Below are 19,046 nucleotides of genomic sequence, written 5' to 3'. Positions count from 1 at the left end.
TCCAGTGAATGTCACAGGGACTGGCTGGGCTATATGACTCCTTTTGAGGACACTGTGGATCAGCAAACTAAAGCTGATGCAAGTCTCCAGTTGAATCAAAACCAGACCAGCAAATGTTCCTTAAAGTTTAAGCTGTTGTTGCTGTACTTGGGCCTTGATGTGAGGGGCTGGCAGAACCCCAAGAATATTTAGGGAGAAAAATGTGCTAGGGCATTCAGCTGGACTCTGAGGTTGTGAAGAGGCCTTCATAGATCAAGTGCTAAGAGTGTAGTTATAAAATTATTTTCTTCTAACCTAACATCAATTATTTGTTATCTTTGGCCTCATTAATGGGACTAGAGTTTGAGGATTCAATATTGGAGATTTCAGAGCCAGTAATACCAAAGCTGGCCAGTTTTAGTTTGTTTTGTCTTAGATTTTTTACCATTGCTGTTGTCACTTTAAGTAACCTATAGCCAGACACTTCTGCGGTCAGAGGTTAAGATTATACAAATAGTCTTTGGCCATTATCGTCATCCCTGTGCATCTTATTTTCCACCTATATGTTCTCTGGGTTGCATCAAAACTGATATATAATGTGCTCTATATTTCTTGGAGGAACATTTATATGTTTATGTCATTCTATTGCTACCAGCATCAATCATTGGTGGTATATAAGAGTGTTAAGTAGTATTGTTGACATTTGGTTTTGTTAATGTGACTCTGGAGCACAAGCAAAGTATAATTTCAATCAGTTTAAAAATCATAGAAGTACTGTGGAGTGTACATTTTATTGTTGTGCTAAAATGTAGTGGTAATAAGTTCTAAATTGGAGTTATTTTATAGAAAATAAATGTTATTGCTATAACTAAAATGCAAGCCAACAGATGAAAATCTGCTAGTTGTTAAAAAGCACAGTTAATAATACTATGGCAGTAGACATGAAGATTGAAGAGTAACTTCTTATGATCGTTGTGAATGTCCTGCGTTGCAACCATTGTTGTTGTTGTTCAGTCACCCAGTCGTGTCCGACTCTTTGTGACCCCATGGGCTATAGCACTCCAAGCCTCCCTGTCCGTCACCATGTCCTAGTGTTTGCCCAAGTTCATGTTCATTGCTTCGGTGATGCCATCCAGCATTCTCATTCTCTGATGCCATCTTCTCCTTCTGCCCTCAATCTTTCATAGTTTCAGGGACTTTTCTGTTCACATCAGATGACCAAAATACTGGAGCTTCACCATCAGTCCTTCCAGTGAATATTCAAGGTTGATCTCGTTTAAGATCAACCATAACCCCAGATAATTTCAGCCATGAACTGAGTCACCAAGAACCACTTAGATATCCAGGGTTGTGTTCCCAGCTATGCCTTTAACCAAAGGAATGATTCTTGGTACAGTTGAGGTAGGAAGCTGGAGGGATTTCCTGCTTATTGTTGTTTAGTCGCTGAATCATGTCCGACTCTTTTGTGACCCCCATGGACTGTAGCCTGCCAGGCTCCTCTATGCATGGGATTTCCCAGGCAAGCATACAGGAGTGTGTTGCCATTTCCTTCTCCAGGGGATCTTCCTGACCCAGGGATTGAACCTGCATCTCCTGCATTGGCAAGTGGATTCTTTACCACTGAGCCACCAGGGAAGCCCTTCCTACTTATAGAAGCCAGTCAAAAAAAAAAAAAAAAAGTCTTAAGAACTTTTAAATTATCCTCTGCGGCCTACTAACCAAAGGAACAGATTTGTTCAGGCCTCTGGCCTGGGTTGCTCTCATAAACCTCCAGACTGTCACTGGTTGGAACCTGAGTTGCCAGGCTGGGCTGCAGTTGGAATAGCCAGGCCTTGCTCACTGGGTCATTACCTTGTGGAAGGGTGAATGGTTGTGGGAGGAGGACTAGGGAATGCAGGGCCTCTCTTACCAGCTGCTCTATGGATTAACTAAGGACTGACTACCCAGTGGAAATAAGGCAGCACTCCCTCCCAGGACCCAAGACAGAATCAAGTGTGGGAACAGGTATTAAACTAATCATAGAGTAACTGATCCCTTAACTAATGAAGTTTACTTACTATCTTATCTTATAGTTGTTTTTTAATTTGTCTCATCTCGTGAAATACACTGTATGCTCTGCAAGTCAGAGACCTTGGTAAATGCTGAATTGTATTCCATTTATTGTCTTGATCACACTGTGTGTCCAATAAGTTAGTCATTGCTGGAATAATTGAGAAGAGAAGAGCCATACTCTTCAATTGTAATCTCTTCTATTATATGAATTCCATCTGCTGTATGAATCTACCAGATGGAAGACTGGAGGCAGGATTGAGTATTTTGTTGGGATTTACAATGTGTTGAGTCTATTTGGGTCTGTCTGTTGCTGCATTCCCATTTTCCCTTGCAAATGTGATAGGCATCTGAAGGAAACACATAAATCAGTGGTTAAGAAGGTTTCTAGTGGATCTGTAAAGAAGCCTGGCATAGCCTAGAGGACCAAAGCAAGTCCTACCACCCAGCAGCAATGCACTATGGCAGCAAGAGCCCTGTGCTTGGATTGGATTGAACCTCAGTCCTGACACTTACAGCCTGAGTATCTTTAGGTAAGCCTCAAATTGGCCCAAGTTCCCATACCTATGAAATGGGAATTATAATGCCTCTTGGCTAGATAGTTGGGTTAAAGGAGATTCATTAATTTAGTGAATAATAATTTATTGAAAACCTCTTAGGCACTATTTTAGATGTACAGCAGTAAACAAAACAAACAAAACTCCCTGCTCATAGATTTTATGTTCTAGAAGCAAGTACCCATAGTGGCATTTACTAAATGTTTCATTCAGTTAGTCTGAGGATATTCAATGAACTCACACAGTGGGATTTTACTATACACTTCTGTAGGAATTTATGTTACAACTGTAGATAATTAAGGCCATTATTGAGTCTCTCATGAGTTGAAGATATCTCATTAAGTAGGACATTTATGTGTTCTTGCTAAATCCTGGAATGTTTAGACAGTGTGTTCCCTGGAATTGGATTCGTACAGTGCTTGGGTCAGAAAGGCCAGCTGCCGTCCAGGGCTGCAGGTGGTGTGGCTGGGTGGTTTCTGCGTTGTTTTGGTGTTTGTGCTATCTATGACTTAATGCAGTTTTACAGAGTTGCTAGATGTTTGTTTGTATAATTTGTGAAATAAGTCAAAGGGCTAGCATGACTACTTAAAAGCCACCAACCATGTTTTAGTGAGTGATTTCAACCTTTCCTGTCCAGTTTTTTGATCAGCCACCCAGCAAAGAACAAATTGACAGATTTAAGCTTTCAGTTCATTTTTACATTGCCTTCCATCTGGGACTTTTTCTTCAAGCATCAAAATGCCCAAAATCATTGAAAAGAGAAAGAATAAGCCTGGAAGGCAAACCTCCGAGGGGCCACGGGGTGCTGCGCGCAGTCGTGTGCCCTCTCCTGGGAGGTGTGTGTGCAGACCCATCCTCCACCTGCGATCACTGTCCTAATGCAGCCCTTCTCTGGGTCTCCAACGGCACACAGCCCATTTAGTTAAAAATGTAAACAGGAAATCGTTTTCTGGCGGACTGGCCTGTGTGGCTCCCTCCCACCCCCGCCCCCGCCGAAAAAAAGGTCATTTTTGCTGAGACACAACTTTCAAAACCCATAGTGGGGGAAGCTGGAGGCTGGTTATAAGCTAGCCCTGCCCCAGATGGAGGTCAGTGATAGGATGTGTGTGCGGGAACCCATGGATGTGGGTTCAGGGCATTTTTCACTGATGGCCAAAGGCACAACAGACAGGACTGCGGAAGCTCCTATCACCTAGAAAGCAGTTGTTCTGCAGGGCGAAGAGACATGTTAACACCCCGAGGAATTCCAGAGCAGGCATTACTTGGAAGACACGGGGGTCTGGTCTGGAGAAATGTGCCTTGGCGCTGAAGACGCAGTCTGGGTTCAGTGCCCCTCCCGTCTCTCCAACTCCCTGTTGCTCAGCCTCCTCTGACCCTCCTGTGCTCCTGCTGTGGTTTCCCTGTGTGCTGACGAGTTTTTTGGTGGTTATGTCTTGCAGCCCCCCGAATCCAAGCCCAACTTCACCCCTCTCGCCATCTTGGCCCATGTTCTCGGCGCCATCCAGCCCTATGCCCACTTCATCCACGTCCAGCGACTCATCCCCCATCAGGTCTGTTGCAGGGTTTGTTTGCTTTTTTGTTGCTGCCGTTGTTCTCTCATCGGCTTGGTCCTCTCTTCATGCAGTGTTCAGCCTCCTCGTCAACTTTGTTCCCTGCCATCCAAACCTGCACTTGCTTTTTGACAGGCCAGAAGAAGCAGTTCGCGAAGACTCCAGGTAAAATCACGGATGATGATCACTCTGTTCCTGCTTATCCAAAGCTGGTCAGGGATTCCAGCCTCAGAGACCAAAGCTGGGAGGGACCATTTGCATGAACCAGCATGGCATTTCTCGTGTCCCTCTGAACCCTTCCTCCAGTTCCTGAATTTATCTGTGGTGCCTAGAGTTTGGGGAGAGAGTGCTTCTTGAAAGGGCTCTTGTTTAGATTGCTCTCTGAATCAGGAGGCTCTCTGTGCTTTAGCACAAGATAATTTCAAGGGGAACAGTGCTGAGACACGTGCCAGCCTTTTCTTCCCTCATTTTTATCAGGTAGCATCAGGCAACATTTATTTGTGGAGTTGGGTTTTTGGCCATGAATATTGATACCTAGATGATGAGACCCAGACCAGTTAGGAGAGAGACAAATATAATACAGAATAAATTGTTCCTTACCTTCCATGTAGTCCCAGGAACCCTCATGCTCCCAGCCTGCGTCTGTCTCCAGGTGTCATAAACCCTTAGCTCTTATGGGAACAGGTAAAACCTCTTTCTGAGGGTTGACCTAATTCCTCCCTCCAAGGCCCAGGCTGTAGTTTTTCCCTGCTTTGATGACCTGCAGACTTAATTCTTTGTATCTGAGTTCTTTGGAAAAAAGAAGCTGTTTAAATGCTACAAAAAAATTCATGAGGATTCTGCAGAGTCCCTCTGCTGTGTATGTTCCCAGCATGTGTGTATCTTGCAGTGATAGGCTCTGCTTTCAGACAGCCCAAACACAGAGCCTAATTATAAGCTTCATCAGTACCTCAGGCCGTGGCAGTGTTTTCTCATCCATCTTTTACTCATAGCTGGTTTTCTCCAAAGGGGAGGCCCAGCAGAGAGACTTAAATAATCTATAAAGCTGTGTCTCACTTAAAAAAAAAAAAAAGAAACCCCATGCTATTTATACATATGTACAAGTCGCTCAGTCGTGTCCGACTCTTTGAGACCCCATGGACTGTAGCCTGTAGCCTATCAGGCTCCTCTGTCCATGGGATTCTCCAGGCAAGAGTGCTGGAGTGGATTGCCATTTCCTTCTCCAGGGGATCTTCCCGACCCAGGAATCGAACCCGGGTCTCCCGCATTGCAGGCAGACGCCTTACCGTCTGAGCCACCAGGGAAGCCCCACATACATACGTGGGTGCTCCCCGGTAGCACAGTGGTAAAAGTCTGCCTGCCAGTGTGAGAGGTGTGGGTTCAATCCCTGGGTCAGGAAGATCCCCTGCGGTAGGAAATAGCAACCCACTCCAATATTCTTGCCTGGAAAATTCCATGGACAGAGGAGTCTGGTGGTCTACAGTCCATGGGGTGGCAAAGAGTTGGATACAGCTGAGTGCGTGCACACACACACACACACACACACACACACACAGGCACACACATTACTTTATTCTCCTCCAGGCACTTCCATACCTATCATTTCATTGTATCTTCACATGAGAATGAGAGAAGAAATGGCCTGAACCGTATTACAGAGAAGGAAAACTAAGGCACAGAGAAGTGGCTTGCAGTCACATGGCTCATGAGGTCCAATCCAGAACTCAGGACTTCTTGCCCTCAACCAGCACTCTTTCCTCCAAACACATGGGTAGCCCCAGATTTGAGTTTTCATGCTTCCCAGCCCGATAGCCTGGCTTGCTTTCCTAGGTTTTATGTCTAGCTTTTTCCTTTAAAATGGGAAAGAGAGAGCTTTTCACTATATCCTTTTATCCTCACCCTGGGAATAAGGTAAAAATTCAGATTATACTTTTCTTGACACTCAGATTATCTCCTACTTGTTTCTTAGGTACATTCTGGGAGATGTTAACTTTATAGGACACCAGATATATGGCTTGAATTGTTCTGGTTAGATCATTGATTGCCCCATGAAGACCTGAACCAGAGCCAAAATGTCCTTCATTTTGATCAAAAGAAAGTAAAATCTTCAGAACATTGGCCCTTGAATAGAATGGGTTGGGGGGACTCAGGACAGTAGAATAATTCAGCTAAAAAAGACTGAAATGTGCTCTGCTTTGACGGTTTTCATTTTTCTATATCTCTAAGCTTTGGGGCCCTATTGCCTGTCCAGTATCTCCACCTCTCTACTCCTGTCACCCAGAAATTTCCAGGTTTTACTCTTTTAGCTTTTCCTTTTCCAAAGTATTTCCAGATTGGCAGAGGACAGTGGCAGCAGAATCTGCACACCCCACATGTCTGGGTTCATGGTTACTCAGGCCCATTCACTCTGGCCGTTGTTGTAATGCACCATTTGGATGATGCTGTTGCCCAGCCCTGTAGGACGCTGCCATTTTGAAATAGGCAAGACAGAGTAGGACTTAGAATTGGCTATCATTGAGCTGACCATGTGTGCCAAAGTGAGCATGGATGGGGACACAGCCGGGGAGCCAGCGAACAGAGGGCAAAAATCCCGAAATTGCTGTTGCAATATGCAGCCAAGAGGTGGGGGCATATACCCATTATTCAGGTCCAGTGAACCATTCCCCCAAATTCACTTTCAGAACATGAAGTTTCAGATTTCCTTCCCTAGACAGAGCTTTTAAAAATAAAAACATAATTAGACCTAATTAATGGGCCCATGAACTTCTATATAAACTTCTCTGGAAGAGGTTTGGTCCCCCCTCTTCAAAGCATTGCTTTGCTTGTTACTTCAAGCTCAGGAATGGAGATGCCTCTCACAGCACAGCAGAGAAAGGGGACTGGAGGAGTGTTCCCTTTACTTTCACTTGCACCCCTAGAAAAGCTCCTCACCCCAAATTCCTAACTTGGAATCACACAAGGGCTCCTGGAAATTAGGCCAAAATGATCAGACTATTGCATCTCGCCAGTCTAGCTGAGCCCGCCTCCCTGGACGGTGCAGATAGTGGGTTGTCATTTTGCAGAGCTTGCAAGGGCAGTTGAGGGAAACTCCTCTGAGTGCTTTCCTGGCCCTGTGCCATGCTCAGAGGCGAAAATTAAAAATGAACTAGCAGAAGGTTCCAAGCTTGTTTGTGCCCTTGAAGGCCCCACTGAGGTCTGAAGGGCACCATCGCAGAAGAGTCACAGGCACCCCAGGCTCTCTGTGTCCAGGGTAGAGGTGCTCTGCAGAGAGTAGGGAGCAGAAGAACCAAAGTGGAGATCTTGTATTTCTTTAATCAGAGCCAAAGCCTACAAATAAAACCTGTGTGCCAACAGGATCTGTTTTGGTAGAAACCCTACCTAATGCAAACTGCTCAAGGCTTTTGATAAGGAGAGAGTGTGACATGGGACTCTTTGGGACTCAGTGGGACTCAGTCTAGCAAATTCTTACAAACAGAAAACTTTCCCCTGCGTAGGCTGCCAGATTTAGCAAATAAAATGAAGATTCAGAATATCCAGTTATATTTGAATTGTAAACCACAAACGTTTTTTTAAGTATATCCTGTGCAATATTTGGGCCATACACTAAAGCAGTATCCCTCATCGATCTGAACTTCAGATTTAACTAGCTGCCTCGTGTCTTATTTGCCAGCCCTCGTCCTGGGGAGCAGGAGTAGTTCCTTTTAGAAGCAGCCCTTGTATCCTTTCTCCCATTCTTGGTGCACGTGCCATGGAGGTAGAAGGAAGCCCTCTTGTAGACTGTCAGTCACCTCTTAATTTGAAACAAAAGCAAGATTCTCTCCTGAACTTTGTTCTTATATTTAATATGCTGCTTTATTGAATGTTATCGTTATTAAATCCCCCAAACCAGATATTAGTGGAAAATTTACTCCTCTTGAAAGACAATCTTAGGCATCTGAGGTATTCCCCCTCTTTCCTTCCTGCCAGGTACCCCAGTTGATTTCTCTGGCTTGTCCCTGTTTTGTCCCATTCCTTGTATTTGAGGAGGTTAATAAGTAACCTCTATGAAAACCCAGCCAGAGAAGCCTTTGCCTCAGATGATTTTTGCCTCACCTTTTATCTCCCCGTCCCTGGTCCCTGGCCTCTCCCCCCACCTGCTCTGCCCCGTCCTCCAGGGACAATGACCCTGGCTCATGGCCACTGCGTTCTCCTTCCATGTTCATGTCATTGCAGGCTTCACTTGCCTGTCTGTTCAGAATTTTGGTTGTTTTAACACTTTTCACAAGCAGATGGTCTCTGCTCCCCATTCCATCAAAAGCAAAAAAAAAAAAAGAAAAGAAAAACAGCAAAATAAAACAATAAAACTTTAATCCCACATTGGCTGTTTGGCCGTTGGTGGTCAACACATAGACTTGGTCTTGTTAGATTCACAGACTCTGCCCCTTGTCCTGAACCTAATCCTAACACTAATGATAATTATGTAGGAGGAGCTGGTTTCCAGCTGGAGCTGATATATTCTAAAGGCTCTTCCTCCTTCCACTCCTAGCAAACCCACTTAATGTTCTCCTACTTGCCCAGTTTTCTCCCACCCGGTTATTTCCTGGTTACTAGAAGACCAGAGAAAACACCAGTAAACTGCACCTCAGCAACAAATTCTGAATAGCCATTTATCCACACAATAGACCTGTTACGTCACCTTTCCTTCAGTTTTCATGGAACCAAGACTAAAAGTTTTAAATGCTTGGCCATTGTATAGGTTTCCAAACATCGATGATGCCTCTTTCCCAGAGGGAAGCTGGACTTGGTGACTCCAAGAGTAACAGTTCTGTAGTGATTGAAAATGCCGTGCTCCTTCTGATCATGTCAGATTACCTGAGACCATTCCTCTACTAAATCTCACTCAGTGACTCGAAATGGAGGTTTAGCCTCCCTGGGTCCTTGAGGCCCTTCATTAGCCAAATAAAGGTAAAGCAAATAATACATATCTCTTGAATAATTGTCTAACCCAGACGACTACTTGCTCTTCGGCTACTCTACCCTGGAGCCCCTAAATATGCTTCCTTAGATAGCTTAGAAGAAGAAAGAGGTTGCTTTCAGCAAATGAAGAGCCAGCCTTTGACTGCTAAACATCCATTTTCTTATGACCTTTGAGAAGTCATAGATCCGTTGGAACTGGTTGGATATCAAAACAAAAATTGATTTAGCAGTGCTCGCAACTTGTACTCTAGAACATGGGCTCACAAACTGTAGCCACTGGGTCAGATCCAGCCTGCCCCCTGTGTTTGATAAGCATAAAGTTTTGCTGGAACACAGCCAAACTGTTTCATGTACATCTTGTCTGCGGCTGCTTTCATGCTACAGTGCAGAGTTAAATAGAAGCAGCAGAGACCGTATGGCCCATGAAGCCTAAAATTTTTACTGTCTAGCCATTTACAGAGGGAGTTGGCCAACCCCTGCTCTAGAAGAATGGTTCTTAGCCCTCGTTGCTCATGAGAGTCACTTGGCGAGCTTTATAAAAATACTGATGCTGGTATCTGCACGTCAGGGTGGAACCCAGACATCTGCATTTTTTGAAGTGATTCTGATTCACGAGTGTCAGCACTCCTTGAATGAGAAAGGCACAAAAAACTGCCACAGTGTCCCTTCTCCCTTCTTCATCCCCACACACGTATACACACATGTGCTCATGCCCACACCTTGTCTGCTCCCCGCCCTGCCCTGCCCTGCCCTGGGGGTCTGGGAGTTCCAACTCTGGAATCCTGCTCCACCAGCCCAATGAAAAAGAAGTAACATCTGCAAGAGCTAACGTCAGCCCTGGGCCTGGAGCCCAGACCCATCTTTGCTTGAATTTCTCCTTTTCAACTCCTTGAGCATTGCGGCTTTTAGCAGGGTCTGCTGGGAGTGTCCTCAAGAGCAACTTGGAAGCTCTTTTCCTGCCTTCACTTCCCTACTCCCCAGCTAGTCCTACTCCCCATATGGGGCCCAGCCTGCCCTCCCAACTGTTCAGCTCTTGTGACTCCCAGGTCAAGTTTTGACTTGCCACAAGATGACCCCACAAGAAGAGTGGTTTTCCCGGGCTCATGGCTCTTCTCTGCCTATTTCTTGTTTTTACTCTGGTGACCTTTGTGACTTTCCTACCTCATGTTTTGCCATCTGGCTGCCTTGTCAGGCTCTTCCCACAAGAGAGGGCTAGGCCGCTTGCAGGGAAGGGGAAGAAGAGAGATGAAATATCTTGCAGGAGGTTTTTTAAAAACGCTCATTAAACTGTTTTCCCCCAGCACACCATTCCGGAAGGCAAAAGCCTTGTATGCCTGCAAAGCAGAACACGACTCCGAGCTCTCATTCACAGCAGGGACGGTCTTCGATAATGGTGAGTTTTTCAAATAAATAACTGGAGTTGTCAAAGTTGCTTTCTGCTGCTGCTGCTGCTGCTAAGTCGCTTCTACCTAAGGAAAATTTCCATAGAACAGGTAAGACTGAAAAGGACTGTGTGTGTGTATGGTGGGCGGGGGGGTCTTTTCCCACAGTGGGAGAGCAGCGGCAGAGCTCAAGGAGTCACTGTCAAGAGAGGAGAGTGGAGTCGCCTCCTCACGGAGACAGGGCGGTGTCATGGAGACATCATGGGCATTGAATGTGATGGTCCATGCACAGGCTTTGAGCATCAGGGGGCTGGACAGGGCAGGGAGACAAAGCAGTGGAGAACAGAAATCCTGCAAGGGGGCAGAAGCTCTGGGTAGGGGGCTGCGGCCGCAGGATCTATGCCTGTCTTCTGGGGTTCCAGGGGATTCACTGTCCATGGCAGGTGAGGCCGGTTTCTGAGATGGTCTGGTAGGCTTGGGGCATCGGGTGAGCTCAGGGCAAAAAAGCTGTGCGGCGTCCCTTCTCGTCCTTCCCGTGTTGCCGGGAGCGGGAAGTTGACCCCAGAGTCAAACCACCCCTGCCAAGCACCAGCTGTCCTGCACACGCATTCCTGCAGGAAAATGGATACAGGCCCCTGCCCCAAGGGCCTCGGGCTTGCTTGATACATTTCCTTGTTGCATTTGTTTGTATTCCTCCCTCAAAAAAAAGGGAATATTTTTTAAGATGAAAATTGATGAAGTTGATGTCCCAATGTGTCATAACTTATTATTGGCCTTGAGAGAAAAATCGGGATTCTGGGGAAAGGCCCAAGTTTCTGTTGTGGCTGAGATTTCCCCAGTTGTAGTTCTCCTTGGGGGTTAATCCCTCTAGATGCCTGGGTGAAAGGGTCTGTTTGTTTTGCTCAAAGGAGGAAGCAAAAACCAGCTGCCTGGTTTCAGGAACTGGACATGCTCTGGGCCTCCCTCCTGGACCTCAGGTGGGGCGGGGCAGAGTTCCCCAGCAGGGGTGAGTGAACACTGCCCCCTGCTCCCTCCCCGTCCTGATCACAGAGTCCTGCCTAGAGCTGGACCATACCTCCTACCACCTGCCAGAGACCTGGAAACGTGGGACTGCCAGGGCTCCTGTGTAGCAATGAACAGCCTGAACTTGAGATTCAGGCCACTGTAGTGCAATCCCTGGCTTGATCACTTGCTTCTGTGTGGCCTCAAGGAGTGACTTAACCTCTCTGCTCCTAAGTCCTCTCTGTCATAGAAAGAGAACAGATGGATGTGAGAGAGGATTGAGATAGTGTGCATGACCTGTTTAAAGTAGTACTCAACACACACGAAGCTCTCAGTGTCTTGCTATTGCTATGATCATCATCATTTCACTACATCTGTTTTAGAAAAAGACCCTGATGCTCTTATCATTCACAAGGACAGTTTTTCTTCTTAGCTGCTAGTACGACCCCGCTCTGGCTTGCTCAGCTGGGCTGTAGGTACTGTACCTCAACACCCCGGATCCTGGCTTTCTGTAAGGGCCTTGAGGTCCCAGCCAGAGCAGAGAGGGCTCCTGGGGACCAGCCTTGAGTGCCTCCATATGCAAGGGGGCTTCCCCACTGTGTGGCCAGCCCCTGCCTTCAGCACGGCAGAGATAATGGTCAGGCTTGAGTAGATAAAATGGGAAACAGGTCACAGAGCACCTCGGGAATTCCCGGGTCACATTTGGTGGCCCTTCATCTGAGCCAGCAGGGCTGGGGGTGAGCCCACAGCACCTCATGTATGGTTCTCAAAGTCCCCAGAGCACTGCCCTTAAACCTTTGCTCTATTAACTTTCATTTGGGTTCTTTAAAAATCAAGATGTACATATAGCAAGCCAAGCCACCTCCCCTGTCAGCAGCTGGAGCTTTTAGATCCTGGCACACCTGAAGATGAAGTGAGTCCACTGAAGGTTGTCTAAAGCCATGTCCTTGGCGAGTGTCCCTTGTGAATAGGCCCATGTGTGGGGGCATCACAGCCCAGCCATAACATGACACAGTTTTCATGGCAGACAAATCAGTGGGCTGCATGCACGGGCTCTGGTGCTATGCTGTTAGCAGGGAAGGGGCTTCTGTACATACATGAGCAAGATTTGAGAGGTCCCCACATCTGGCAGTAAAGCCAGAGCTTAAAGATCTGCCTTCTAAACCACAGTTCACTACAGTACCCCAGTGGACAAGGGGCTGCTGTGTTCCTATCAGCTATTCACTCTGACAACACAGCGGACCCCTGATGCCAAGGCAAAGTGGCTTTAAGCTCACAAAAGGTCTGTGTAAGCGTGTGTGTCTTGTTTGAGACTCCTTTTCCTGAGTTCAGCCTACTTCCATTTTTTTTTTTAGACAACTTTAATGTGGGAGACCTGGGTTCGATCCCTGGGTTGGGAAGATCCCCTGGAGAAGGAAATGGCAACCCACTCCAGTATTCTTGCCTGGAGAATCCCATGGACGGAGGAGCCTGGTGGACTGCAGTCCACGGGGTCACAAAGAGTCGGACACGACTGAGTGACTCCACTTTCACTTTCACTTTATTGAGGTAGTCTAGTCAAGGCTATGGTTTTTCCAGTGGTCATGTATGGATGTGAGATTGGACTGTGAAGAAAGCTGAGCACCAAAGAATTGATGCTTTTGAACTGTGGTGTTGGAGAAGACTCTTGAGAGTCCCTTGGACTGCAAGGAGATCCAACCAGTCCATCCTAAAGGAGATCAGTCCTGGGTGTTCTTTGAAACTCCAATACTTTGGCCACCTCATGCAAAGAGTTGACTCACTGGAAAAGAATGTGATCCTAGGAGGGATTAGGGGCAGGAGGAGAAGGGGACGACAGAGGATGAGATGGCTGGATGGCATCACCAACTTGATGGACGTGAGTTTGTGTGAACTCCGGGAGTTGGTGATGGACAGGGAGGCCTGGTGTGCTGCGATTCATAGGGTTGCAAAGAGTCAGACACTACTGAGCAACTGAACTGAACTGATTGAGGTAGCCATATACCATGTAATTTACCTGTTTAAAATGTGCATTTCAGTGGGTTTTAGTATATTTAGAGTTGTACAACCATCACCATTATCTCATTCCACAATATCTTCATCACCCCCAAAGAAACCCTGCTCCCTTTGGCAGTCATGCCCCATTTATCCCAAGCCTGCTCCATCCCACCTAGATATCTGCTCCTCTGCTTTCTGGCACTATAAACTTGCCGCTCTGGATGTTTCATGTAAATGGAATTATACAGTACAGGGTCTTTGTAACTGACTTCTTTCACTTTGCATTATGGTTTCAACATCATCCATGTTGTAGTGTGCCTCAGAACTGCATTCCTTTTTATGGATATATACCACGTTTTGTTTATCCATTTATCTATTGATTGAAATTTTGATTATTTCTACTTTTTGGCTCATTTTATGAGTAATGCTACTATAAACATCTTCATACAAGCTTTTGTGGGGACATAGATTTTCCACTCTCTTTGGTGATATACCACGGCATGGGGCCTACTGGGTCACATGGTAACTCTACGTTTAACTGTTGAAGGAATTGCCCAACTGATTCCCAGCAGGGTTATACATTTGGCATTCCCCCCTTCTTTAGTTTTTAAGTCTCCTTTTTGAAGTTGTTTAGCTAGCCAACTGAAAAAAGAAATGATACTTGATTTTTAACTACCAAGTCCTTCCCTTCCCAGCAGGTTCTGTGACTGCTCCCACCCCTCAACTCAGTAATCGTCTTAACCCCACAAGGGCCAGTGATAGCAGGAGAGAGGCAGAGTACTTGCCGGGCCTTCCTGTGGTCTCTGGGGATCACAACAGCATTAATGACACTCGTTTCTTTTTAACCAGCAATGCCAGTGACCTTTCCAATCCCCTGAAAGGCAGAAGGCCACATTAAGCCCTAAAGACAACACCTCTCAGTGTTTACTGAGCTGCAGTGAAAGAAGGATTTAACAAAATGTTGATCTAGTTTTTAATCTGGTTGGTTGGTAATGTTTTATGACTTCCAATTTTTAGAAAATGATATGTAAACCCTACTTGCTCCATCCCTTTGTCTTGTTAGGAAAAAAAGTGGACGTTAAAGAAAAGAACTACTCACATGTCAGAGAGATTTTTTCCTTGTTCTCTCACTCAGCAGTTTGTTGCTGAAGGTCCTAGGTAAGGCCTTAGCAGTGTGAGTTGTATGCTCTGTCACTGTCAGATTAAATCATCAGATCAATCAGAAGGAAGTTTTCTAATGACAGAGTTAGAGTAAGTGAGTGAGTGTGTGTGTGTGTGTGTGTGAGTATGTGTGTCTTGTCTTTCTCAGGATCAAGAAGAAGAAAAGAGGAGGGAGAGGGAGGGGCTCCTTGAGGGGGAAGTCAGTTGTTCCTAATGATTAATCTCCAAGCTTCTGGATTCCAGGGGCCCCCTGTGAATCTGGAGAGGATGCTCAGTCAGCTCTTGGACTTTGTGCAGTGGGTAATGGCTGCGCAATACTCGGAAATAACTCCAGTGTCCGCCCTGGCCAATCTACTAGGAAACTGTGCTTTCACCAAGAGCACCTCAGACAGTAACTGAAAAGAGAAATAACTGGTGTTCCCAGGAACATTAGTCATCTAGAAGCAGTGTGACTAGTGATACCTGGAAAATTCATATGGCATTCACTAAAATTGGGTTCTTGGGGTGCTTTTATCCAAATGTGAGATGGGCCAGATCCGTCCTTCCTGGGGTACAGGGTGCAGTGGTGAGTGCAGGCAGGGCCGCCCCAGATTTCCTCTGCTGATAAAGGGCATCTCAGGCAGTGGGGTTCCCAGAGAATTTCTCGTGGAGTCCTTTAGCCTCCCCAGCCTCTCCATATCTCCCTCGGGCGTTTCTACCAGCTGCCTAACTGGTCTTACTGCATCATCTCCTGCCCCACAACCCTGGCGCTACATAGCAGCCAGATGATCGTTTAAAAATGGAGGTCACATCGTGTTGTTCTCCTGCTTCTGGTAGCCTCATGTTGTTCTTAGAATTATTGACGAGGTCCTCCAGGTCCCACCCCTGCCCTCTGGCCCCCTCTTCCCCTCCCTTGATACATAGCAGCCTCTGAGTCCTTCTTTATGTTCTTAAATAGGGTCGGCAACTATGACCTGCCAGTGAAATCCAGCCCACTGACTGTTTTTGTAAATAAGTCTTCCCTGGAACACAGCCACCCACGCCTTGTGTTTATATATTATCTATGGCACAACAGTGACAGATTTGAGTAGTTACACACTGATGATCTGGCTTTTTAAGAAAAACTTACACAGCACTGTTCTGAAATCACAACAAGCTTCTCCCCATTTTTGGGCCTCTCACTTGCATTACCCACTGCATGGCCATCCATTTTTTATTATTTAGGTTTTAACTCTTCACACTCTTGGCCACCCGCTCATATCCCTATCTTAGTTTCATTCTCCCCTCATCAGTTTACCTAAAATTACATGCTTGCTTACTATAGACAGCCCCTCCCCTAGAGCAGTCTCTCTTCTTGTTCTGTGTGTAGAATGTGGCACGTAGTAGGTGCTGAAGTAACATTTGTTAAATGAGTCCACTCATTCAGCCACACGGGGGTCTGCACTCCTCCAGCTAGTGCTGCTTCCCCTTGGGGCAGCCTGCTCTCAGGATCTTAGGCACACAGTTGCTCCTTGTCCATCATGAGTGAAGGAGCCGGGAGAGCGTGAGTTGCTGGAGCAGGGGTGTATGATGTGAATATGGACTGAGCTGAGAGAGAGTAGTTGGCAGTAAGCACACCCATGTCAGTAGCAGCTTTTATTTGTTATAATGCCTGCTGGGCTGGAGAGCTGCCCAGGCAGCTCACTGCAACACCTTGTGTGTTTACATAGCATAAGGGACACTGGTACAATTCAGAAGGTTGGATGTTGGTGTGATTCAACCCAACAAGTACTTACAAGCATCTTCAGTGTCTGGGGAGCATTAGGCTAGGCCAAAGTGGTAGTACTTAAGGCCTCAGAGCCTGGGGTCAGATGTCCTGAATTCAGATCCATCTCCATCATCTGCCAGCTTTGTAATTGGAACTAGAAGTTTAACTTCTCTGAGTCTTTGTTTCTCATTAGTGACATGAGGATAACAGCAGGAGCAACTCTGTAGTCATAGTGAAGATGAAAAGAGGTCCTGCAGGGGGAGCACTTAACAGAGGGCCCACCAGTTAGTCTCCATGGGCACCATCATTCTTCTTCTCAAGGATCACCTCCTCTGGTTGGATAGGGATATGATATAGTGGGAAAAGGCTTGGTTTCTGGGATCAAACAAATTGGGTTCAAATCCTGGTTCTAACATGGTGCCCCTGCATGAATCAGTTTACCTCTCTGAGCCTTAATTTTTCCTCAGCTATAAAATAGCGGTAATAGTAGTACAAGGTAGGATCCTTAAGATTAAATGAGTCTGTCTCTGAGTCCATGGCTACTTCCTAGTCACCATTTGTAGGTGTTAGCTTCTTTCATTGTAGTTCACCGGAGGAGAGTGAAGTATGTTGAGTGATAGAATACAGACTAAAATGCACTGAAAAACTAGTTAGGGAAAACAAGCTTAACACATTTGAACAGCATTAATAAGACCTATGAATAATATGCGGTATGTACAATGAGCATTCCAGGAGCCTGGGGAAGGGAGGGAGCAGGTAGATGGCATTCCATGACGGTATTTATGGAGGAGGTGGGGCTTCAACTGAGCCCTGAAGTGCGAGGAAGGGAAACAAAAGATGACGGAAAGCTGGGGGTTCTGGGGCTGCCTCTTTTCTTCGTCAGTTCTACCACTTCGTTGCAGGGGCATTTTCACACAGAGAAGTCATAACTTTCTGTGAATGAGTTAAAATGCAGATCCCTGGGCCCCCTCCTCGAGATTCTGCTATAAACCCATATGCCATGAGGCCTAGGAATCTGCAGTTTTAATAACTGTGCAGGTGGTTCTGTTGCACCTGGTCTGGTACCATGCCTTAGGGAAGCCTAACTTGCTGACTCCACTATGTCAGCAGTCTGACCCAAAGGCTGCGGCGTCCTCTGCCATCCCCCATGGCATTTCTCCCGTTCTTTGGTTTGGAGGGCCTCCTGTGTCCCCTCTGATTCTTCCCTTATTCTGCAAATTCCGTTTCTAATGTTTGCACACAATACCATCTCTGCACCTGAGCTGTGTTTGAACACAGGAACAGAGAAAGTCTGAAAGAGATGGACTCAGTGCATCCAGTAGAACAGCAACTCAGCGAGGAGCCTTGCTATTAAATAGGAGGTGTCTTTTTTGGGTTTTTAATTTGTGTGTTGATTTATTCTTTCTAGGTCTTTAGTTTATGGGAGTGAGTTTGATTTGTTTGGTTTGGGTTCTGAACATTTGAGATTTCCCCCAGCTTAGGTGGTTGTTGAGACCAGGTTGTTGAGACTCAAGTTTAACCAGGAAAGTCCTGCTGACCAGTCCAAATTACTGGTCAAATGATGCAGGCTCCCCTGCTGACTCACCCATGCTGAGCATTTAACTGTGCTTTCTCCATGTTGGCTCCTGAACCTCCAAAAGAGTCCACTGAGGGAAAGAGAGTTTTGTTTTTGTGTTTTTTTTTTTTTTTTAATCACCACTTGATAGGTTGAAGAAACGGCAGTAATCTTGACAATATCAGCTGGATAGATGGGCAGGAAGCTGGGGTGTTTGGGTGCTAGTGTTTAAGTGGTGGGCTGAGAGAGCTTGGTCATTGGAGAGACTGCATTACTTTTAAGCTATGTTGTATTCTTTCATGGAACTTCTTTCCCAGACTCCTCCTTGTGTGGTATCATGAATCCAAAGTACCCTTGCTACTTGGATCTATTCCTAGAAAAACAAAAGCATGCAAACATGTTGGAGGCCAGCTCATAGGTGTTTGACCTTGTCTTTTCCTACAGAAGCCTTCAGAATCTAGCCAAGGTTGACACTGATCTTCTGTAAGCCTCAGTGGCAATCCTGCTGCTGCTTCTCCATTTAGTCTCATTGGTCTCTGTTCTTTCCCTACAGACCGAAACTAGAGTTGTATTGTAGTGTTGAGGGTGGAAATGCTTTTCTAAAATGAACTCAGGAAGTCATTCAATTAGCCTAGGAAGGGAATGGGGGAATTCATTCTCTCCAAACAATCTTGGAAAAATTGGTGTTTTCCTAAAATGTTAGGAGCAAATGTCCTGCCTCACCCAAGAGTGATTTGTATATTCCCAGTTCACAAACATGAACAGCCCCCTCTCCCAAGTCCATGATCCCTTCTTTCTCCCTTCCTGCTGTTGACTGCTTTGCGGACTCAGCTAGATTGTGTGTAATTTTTACAGTGTCACAGTGGTTTCCATGGAGATGGATTGTCATATCACAGAACATTGGGTATGTAGTCTTTGGATATGAAAAAATCAAAGGGGTAGAAATTTTCTAAATTGCAATAGAGAGGGAGAGGACAGCTCTCAGACTTGTATATAGGAAAGAGGAAAACTGTAGGGAATGGGAAAGAAAACTAAGGAAGGGTATGGTTGGAAACAAGAGAGGGCCATTCAAAGACTATAAGATACTTTTTAAAAATGCAGAGGGAATTTGCAAGGAAATTGGAAGCAGAGGGT

The 19,046-nt window shown here is 45.9% G+C and overlaps 1 protein-coding gene across 3 annotated transcripts in view; it reads left to right on the top strand.

Moving 5' to 3' along the window:
* ARHGAP26 (Rho GTPase activating protein 26) overlaps positions 1–19,046 on the top strand; it is a 481,157-nt gene that overhangs the window by 455,411 nt on the left and 6,700 nt on the right. The window contains exons 21-22 of one of the 3 annotated variants that reach the window (XM_018050206.1): positions 4,025–4,300; positions 10,393–10,484. In XM_018050206.1, the coding sequence (XP_017905695.1) occupies positions 4,025–4,300; positions 10,393–10,484 (368 nt within the window). The remainder of the gene's footprint in view (positions 1–4,024; positions 4,301–10,392; positions 10,485–19,046) is intronic. The other 2 variants (XM_018050207.1, XM_018050208.1) reach the window with 2 other exon arrangements.

The sequence above is a fragment of the Capra hircus genome, chromosome 7, assembly GCF_001704415.2.
Source record: "Capra hircus breed San Clemente chromosome 7, ASM170441v1, whole genome shotgun sequence".
Lineage (NCBI taxonomy): Eukaryota > Metazoa > Chordata > Mammalia > Artiodactyla > Bovidae > Capra > Capra hircus.
Note: the sequence above shows the minus strand (reverse complement) of the source record. Positions and strands in the feature narration are given on the sequence as shown.